The sequence below is a fragment of the Sturnira hondurensis genome, unplaced genomic scaffold, assembly GCF_014824575.4.
Source record: "Sturnira hondurensis isolate 20B ecotype Veracruz unplaced genomic scaffold, ASM1482457v3 Scaffold0021490, whole genome shotgun sequence".
NCBI lineage: Eukaryota > Metazoa > Chordata > Mammalia > Chiroptera > Phyllostomidae > Sturnira > Sturnira hondurensis.
The window spans coordinates 1,969,288-1,976,741 of record NW_028094121.1 but is presented as its reverse complement, the minus strand read 5'-3'; the positions used below and the strand labels follow the sequence as shown (position 1 = coordinate 1,976,741).

The following is a 7,454-nucleotide window of genomic DNA, read 5'->3' as shown; positions in this document are numbered from 1 at the left end:
TGCTGTGGCTCAGTGTATTGAGCACTAGCCTGTGAACTAAAGGGTCACTAGTTTGATTCCCAATCAGGGCACATGCCTGGGTTGTGCCCTGGTCCCCAGTGGGGGAGGGGGGCGCGTGACAGGCAACCACATATTGATGTTTCTCTCTCTTTCTCTTTCTCCCTCCCTGCCCCTCTCTAAAAAAAAAAATCTTTAAAAAAAGATTTAAGAAAGAGAAAGTAAATAGAAAAGAGAAATACACTGATGAGACAAGCGCCAGCATGAAAAGTGAGTTGGTGTTTTTTCTCAGCGCTGGGAACGCTGGTGCGAGGTGCAGAGGGGTGTACATCATCCAAGGTGGCAGAGCAAAGACGCACCGCTTAAAGGACTGAGGCCAGGTGCCCTGAAGAAAGGGACATGCTCACACCTTTCTCGGATGCTGGCTTGGCAGTAGCCAGGAAACCCTGCCAGAGTGGGTACTTCCAGGTCAAGTGACAGAGCAGCTCCGTTCCGGATTAAACTACACGCACAGCCAGCGAGGCGCAGACCGCACCTGCAGGGGTAGGAGGACACCCGCATTAAGAACCTCCTCTGCACCGCGGCTAGAGGGACTCCCGTGGGAGCCGCTGCCGCGCGAGCTCTAGAGGGCGCCCGCCAGGCCTCTGGGAGGGGGCGGTCCTTGCGCTGCCGCCGGGCGTTCCCGGCCTAGTCTCCCCGCAGCTTTGTGCGAACGCTGGAAGCCAAGGGCTGCGGCGCAACGTGCTATCGCGGGTCGCGAGTAGAGTCCCGCACCCGTTCCGAGGCCGCGGCGGAGCCTGGTGGAGTCCGGGGTTCGCAGAAGTATCCGAGGTAAGGGGAAGGCCGGCGAATGGTGGTGGCGGACTGAGGGGCTGCGTTTTGGAGCTCGGGGGTCTGTCCTCGCTTTTTCCACGTCCCTCACGTTCCTCCCGGGGTGGCAGCGGCAGGCCAGGCTCCGGTGGGCTCTGGACCTTTCACCCTTCCGGAGGCCAGTGACCCCCTCGCTGTCATTCCCGACTCCTCCGGGGCATTGCAGGAAGTGCTCAGTAAACTTTAGGGCCCGGGGAGACCGTGGGTTGGGGCCAGTAGAATGCTACCGCTTGAAAGCCAGCGTTCCCAGAGCCCGTAAGTCCGGGTTGCTCCAAACAAGTAGGATGCCGAGGGTGAAGGCAGTGGTAGCTTCTTAAGCAGCAGGAACCCATCAGAAGAAAAAAGCCTCTTTGTGACCTGAGGTCTTCGCCTGAACTTCTGGACCGCGCTTGGGACTGGAAGAGGGAACTGACTGCGGAGCTCCTGGGGTGGAGGTGGGGGCGGAGGAGGCTTGGTTGGTTTTTTTTTTTCTTCCTTTTACTTGCAGGGAGCAGGGAATGGGTCAAGTAACTGTATCCAGGGGATGGGGAAAATGAAGTCATGGAGGATTTTCTCCTGGAGAGAGGCAAGCGTTACCCGGGACCCGGGGTGGGGTACGGTTTGTGCCGTGTGGATCAGAGAGGAGGAAACGCCACAGTGTGAGGGACTGGACAGCTGAGAAAGGACCAGAAGTCCCCGTTCTGCCACAGCAAAGCCCAGTTTCTAATCCGGATTCTTCGATGCAGACCTGGTCTTTCGGAGCCTCTTCATCCTCCCCCAGCGTTGTCATTTGGCATTCTGCCTTTCCCCGTGAGGAAGAAGATCAACCAAGTCTCGAGTGAGTAGTTTTCCTCTCTCCTAAGGTTTAATCTCGTTTTTTCAGAGGGAATTGATACACCGTCTCCTCCTTGGGAAGGGGAGAAGATCCACATTTGTTGACTGCTAACGTATATACTGTTTTATCCCTCAGTCATTTGGGTAACTGAACACCGGCGGAAGGAATACTGCAATTTTAAAGAGATATGGGTAGCCTCAGGAAAACTTGCCCGAGAGTACTCCCAAGGCCAGTAGCAAACTCCCAAGTACTACTGAATTAGGGTTACGTTTATAATCTAGATCCACAGGCGTTTCTCGAATATCTCATTCACTTGCCACCTAATGATTTGTGCCATGCCTGCATACTACTTGGATTGTTATTCTCATATTTTAATTTTTTACTATGTTTATTTAAAATTAAACTTGACCTTAAAAACACTATCTATGAAATTATACATTTGATGGATGCTATGATAGCTCTACATTTATTACAAGATACATGGAAAAATGTTGATGAATGTACTGTGTGAAATCATCTTGCATTCAAAAGATTCCAACTGCATTTCGGGATGCCGTGCACTGCCTCACCCTCTTGCAGAGATATTTTTCTGCATAGGAAAGTCCAGGCAACACACCGGAGTCTCAATTGTCCATCTGTGGTGTGTTGTTTTCTTTTTTTAGATGAGTAATTCCACAGAGAATGCACCTCCCCCGACCCCCTTTGTGTCTTTTCCATAAAACTCTTCTCTTACCTGTTCAGGCCTACTCTGTTCTCAGTGTTGTATGAAAAACCGGTAGAAAGTCCACACCTCTCAAGAGCTTACTCTCTCTCTTTGGAGAGTTAATACATGAACATGAAATAGTCTAAAACAGTACTGCCCAGTAGAGCTTTCTGTGATCAGGGATATGTTCTCTATCTGTGCCTGATAATGTGGTACCCAATAGCCACATGTAGCTCCTGAGCATGAAATGTGCCTAATGATAATAAGAAAATGAGTTTTAAGTTTTATTTAAGTCTAAGTTTAGTCATCTGTGGCTGGTAGCTACGGATTGAACAGCCCAGGTCTAGATATTTGAAATAAAATATGTCCAGGTGAACACAGATCTTTCTAAATGTTGGAACAATGTCTGACAGTTTACATGGATCACTTCTGCAATGCCTTTGATACCAAGTTCTTGACTATGATAATAAATCTCAACTGCAAACTGTTTCTTGAGAAAAAAAAACAGCTTTATGATGGCGGTTCTTAAATGTAGTTTGCAGGAACAACATTTGAAGACTAACTATAGATACAAACAGATCTACTCATACACAAAGTAAGAGCAAATGTTCAAGGTCATACACAAATGTTCAAGGTCAGTTAATTTGGATTTAGTGCCCTTTCCCCGCGAGGGGGAACCCCAGAGTATGCAGAGTTCATTGTCATTGAACTTTAGTTTCTTGGTAGAGGGTAAAGATACTCTCTCTAACCTTCAGGGATTTCATGCTCCAAATCACATACCTCATTTTGAAACTATCATCATTTAAGGCCCCTTTACAGTTTAAGACACTTGTGCAAATGTGCTTTCTGTGTTTTATTACTATTCCAGTATACCATTTTAAGGCGTCAGTTCTTAAGCTTTAAACCTGTAGTTGGTGCATTAAACTTATTCATTGCTCAGTAGAACAGCAACGAGGAGACTTGGCTCAGAGTTGCCTCAGTCCGCTTAAATTCTGTGTCAAATTACTCATTGTTCTGGCACCCAAAGTCAGATACCAGTGGACTGTCATTCCTTGTATTGTTTTTTCTATATGCAGGGATAGATAGGTGAGGTTAGGAGGAAGGCTTAAAAAGAGTATCGTCACAAGATAATTTGCCTAGTTTCTTTCTTTCCTTTTTTTTTTCATTTGCCCACTTTCTTAAGATTAAAAATACTTGAAAGACAAAGCTATCAAATGAGAGGTGTGGTCTTTGTTGACTGGTTTAAAGGGAAGCTATCCGAGACATTTTAGGGCAGTGGGAGAGATTGAACACAGACCAGCGTGTTTAGGGAATCGTTAATTTTGTGAGGTGTGAGGATAGTATTGTAGTTAATGTAGGAGGATGCACATATTTGAAAATGTGTGCTGAAGCATTTATGTTTGAAGTGTTACGATGTCTGTAATTTACTTTAACCCAAAGAACAAAACACCCATGAAAGAAGCAAATATAACATGTCAACAGTTGTTTATCTAGATGGTGTGTACATGGGTGGTCGTTGCTCTCTTTTTTCTGTTTCTCTGTATGTGTGAAATTTTTCATGGTAAAAACTTCTAAAGTGCCTGTCCTATGGTAGAATAGTGAGATAGTGCATGCGAAACACTTCTTTCAGTGTCTAGCACACAATAACTGCACAATAAATATCACTGTTATTTATATACAGGGATATTTGAACGGTGCTTATTGACAGATATATTCCATCATTAGCTACTGTCTTGTGGAGGGAGAAAATAAAATGTTAGGAGGATAATTTATAAAGTCAGTAAGAGTAGCTCTGACCCATGTGACTCAGTTGGTCGGGTGTTGTCCTGCAAAGCGAAAGGTTGCCAGTTTGATTCCTGGTCAGGGCACATGCCTGGGTTGCAGGTTGGACCCTAGTCGGGGCTCTTAGAGAGGCAACCCATTGGTGTGTCTCTCTCACATCAATGTTTCTCTCCCTCTCTTTTCCCCTCCCTTCCCCTCTCTCTAAAAATAAAGAAAATCTTTTAAAATAAATAAATAAATAAATAAGTCAGTAAGGTTAAAGTAAAACCCAAGAACTTTTTTCCTTGCCATTTCCTTAACACATCTCAAGTATAAAAAGCAACTGATTTCCACATGGCTCTGTGACTGTCTTCTCTCATTTCTTCAGGCTCTTACTTTGTGTATGAATAGATCTATTTGTATCTATAGTTAGTCTTTGAATGTTGTTCCTGCAAACTACATTTAAGAACCACCATCATAAAGCTGTTTTTTTCTCAAGAAACAGTTTGCAGTTGAGATTTATTATCATAGTCAAGAACTTGGTATCAAAGGCGTTGTAGAAGTGATCCATGTAAACTGTCAGACATTATTCCAACATTTAGAAAGATCTGTGTTCACTTAAAATAATGAAATAATATCCCAAGTCAGTAGAACTTTGAAGCAGAAAAGGAAAAACTTAAATTTTTTTAATGAAGAAATTGATGTCAAAGAAGATGATTTGCTTAATCACACATACTATGCTAGTGCTAGATTCAGGAATAAAACTATTTTACACTTAAAAAACTTTTTAAAATTTCATTTATTTACTTTTAGAAAGAAGGGAAGGGAGGGAAAAAAGAGGGAGAGAAACATTAATGTGTGGTTGCCTCTCACATGGCCCTACTGGGGACCTGGCCCAGCAACCCTGACTGGGAATCAAACCAGCGACCTTTCAGTTCACAGGCTGGCACTTAATTCACTGAGCCACATCAGCCAGAGCTTAAAAAATTTTTTGGTGTCGTATATGGATGATACAAAGAGCCCTATTACTGTAAATTATACTGAAACTCTTTAGCATTACCAATTGGTTGTAAACAAATAGACTTCTTTAAGGACTGTAAATAAATAGTCATAATTCTTTTTGCCTCATTCAAATTTGAAAGTTTTTTTTTAGAATAATTTGAGAATCATTTTTTTGAATACTGCATTTCTTTAACATGGTGCGCAGGGCCTGGCCCACTCGGACCTGTGCCATGGCAGAGCCTGGAGAAGAGGAGGCGGTGTCCGCGGAGGCCTCGGGGTTCTCAGACATGAGTGACTCGGAGTTTCTGGACCTGGAAGATAGCCAGGAGCTGAGGGCTCCACTTAGCAAGCCCAGCCCTTCTTCGGAACTCCCTGGGAAGGACGGCAAGCCCATAAGCTTACCAAAGTGGGAAAGGGGATTGGCTGTCTCATCGCCCATGGAGCGATTCCAGCTCAGATATTTGTGTGTGACTGACTTGTCTACCCAGGACTGGTGTGAACAGCAAATGGTATATGGGAAGGAGCTTCCTGGTTCCTTGTCACCTGAGAAGGCAGCTGTTTTGGACACTGGTGCCAGCATCCATTTAGCTAGAGAGCTGGAAGTTCATGATCTTGTGACTATCCCCATCACCAGTAAAGAAGATACTTGGGCAGTTAAGTTTCTGAATATGTTATCAATGATTCCTACCCTGCAGTCAGGAGGGCACATCAGAGAGTTTCCAGTGTTTGGAGAAGTGGAGGGTGTGCTTCTCGTTGGAGTGATTGATGAGCTGCACTATACAGCCAAGGGGGAACTAGAACTGGTTGAACTCAAGACACGCCGAGGCCCTGTGCTGCCTCTGGAAGCTCAGAAGAAAAAAGACCGTTTTCAAGTCAGCCTGTACAAATATATCTTTGATGCCATGGTACAAGGGAAAGTGGCTGCCGCTCGCCTGCTACACCACGCAAAACTGCACCCAGAAAAGCCACTGGGACCTTCAGTGCTGAAGCATGCCCAGCGGGGAGGCTTCTCTGTGACATCCTTGGGTGACCTCATGGAGCTGGTTTTCTTGTCTCTAACGCTGTCTGACCTTCCAGTCATCGACATTCTGAAGATTGAGTATATCCATCAAGAGACCGCTGCTTTGCTGGGTTCAGAGATCGTGTTCTTCGAAGAGAAGGAGCTGAGAAATAAAGTGCAGCACTATCTGGCCTACTGGGTGGGCCGCAGAGAGCCTCAAGGGGTTGATGTGGAGGAGGCTTGGAAGTGCCGGACGTGCAGCTACGCAGGTATCTGTGAGTGGAGGAAGGGCGGTGCAGCGCACAGCTCCATGCTGGCGCCCCAAACCAAGTGAGCTACATAACAGAAGGTATATGTTAAGAAACTTTGATCCTTCCTGCTCCTGGTGTACTTGACAGAGTAAAAGAGGACCAGTCTCTGAGCTTAGCTTTCATGGAGAGTGTTCTTATTTTGGTTCTTTTCATATTTTCTCAACCTCTAACCACTCAAATCGGGGTCCAAGGCTCAGGTGAGCGGGAGAGATCTGGGATTACACTGTACCTGGGACCTCACCATAGATTGCCGAGAAGAGAGATGCTCACCATGGCTGGAGCAAAGCCATCATTGCTTTCCTAAGAAGACTCCTTAGTTTCTGTTAAGTCTCTGCCCTAGTTTTTCTCAGTCAAGGCTTTCTACATTTTATATAATAAAATAAAATGAAACACAGTCCAGGTCAGGTGACTGATATATTTTTTCCCCGTAATCTCAATCCTTTAAAGGCGACCACTACAAATGGTTGTGTGTATGCTGTTCTAAGCCTTTAAGTACATATGTAAACATATTTCTGGATTAATGGAATTTTAAATAATCATAGTAAATGTGGTCAAAGAAATAAGGGAAAATGAAGCAGGACAGGAAGTCATGAAATGAAACTGTTAGATATGAAAAATATACATGAAGTAACATTTACACTGTGCAATCCAGTATTACCACTCCTAGGCATGTGCTAAGAGAAACTCTTAGAACAAGAATAGATGTTGTAGCACTTTCACGACAGTGAAACCTAACCCTAGAAACCCCCCGGATGCCCATCATCATAAGAGTGAATGAAGTGGTCCAGCAGCCAAAACAAAGGACATGCAACATGTGGACGAATCTTAGCAGCACAGTATTAAGTGAAAAAGTGAGTCTCAAGAAGTTATATATGGTATACACCTTTTTTATAAAATGTGTAACATAAAATCATTAAGGGAAGATGTAAAGATAGTGAAGAGGAATTTCAGTGTATCTTAAAAGGCAGTAGAACCTTTAGCTGTAAACATCACCAA

At 44.5% G+C, this 7,454-nt stretch overlaps 1 protein-coding gene across 2 annotated transcripts; it reads left to right on the top strand.

Annotated features, from left to right (window-relative positions):
• The first annotated feature begins 644 nt into the window (after positions 1–644).
• Positions 645–6,854, top strand: EXO5 (exonuclease 5). 2 transcript variants are annotated; one of them, XM_037032585.1, is made up of 3 exons: positions 645–828; positions 1,593–1,684; positions 5,353–6,854. In XM_037032585.1, exon 3 carries the CDS (start codon positions 5,378–5,380, stop codon positions 6,479–6,481), a length of 1,104 nt encoding a protein of 367 aa, XP_036888480.1. In that variant the 5' UTR covers positions 645–828; positions 1,593–1,684; positions 5,353–5,377; the 3' UTR covers positions 6,482–6,854. The 2 variants fall into 2 exon arrangements, with proteins under 2 accessions (XP_036888480.1, XP_036888479.1); XM_037032584.1 differs by having other exon boundaries at positions 1,355–1,684.
• The last annotated feature ends 600 nt before the right edge of the window (positions 6,855–7,454 follow it).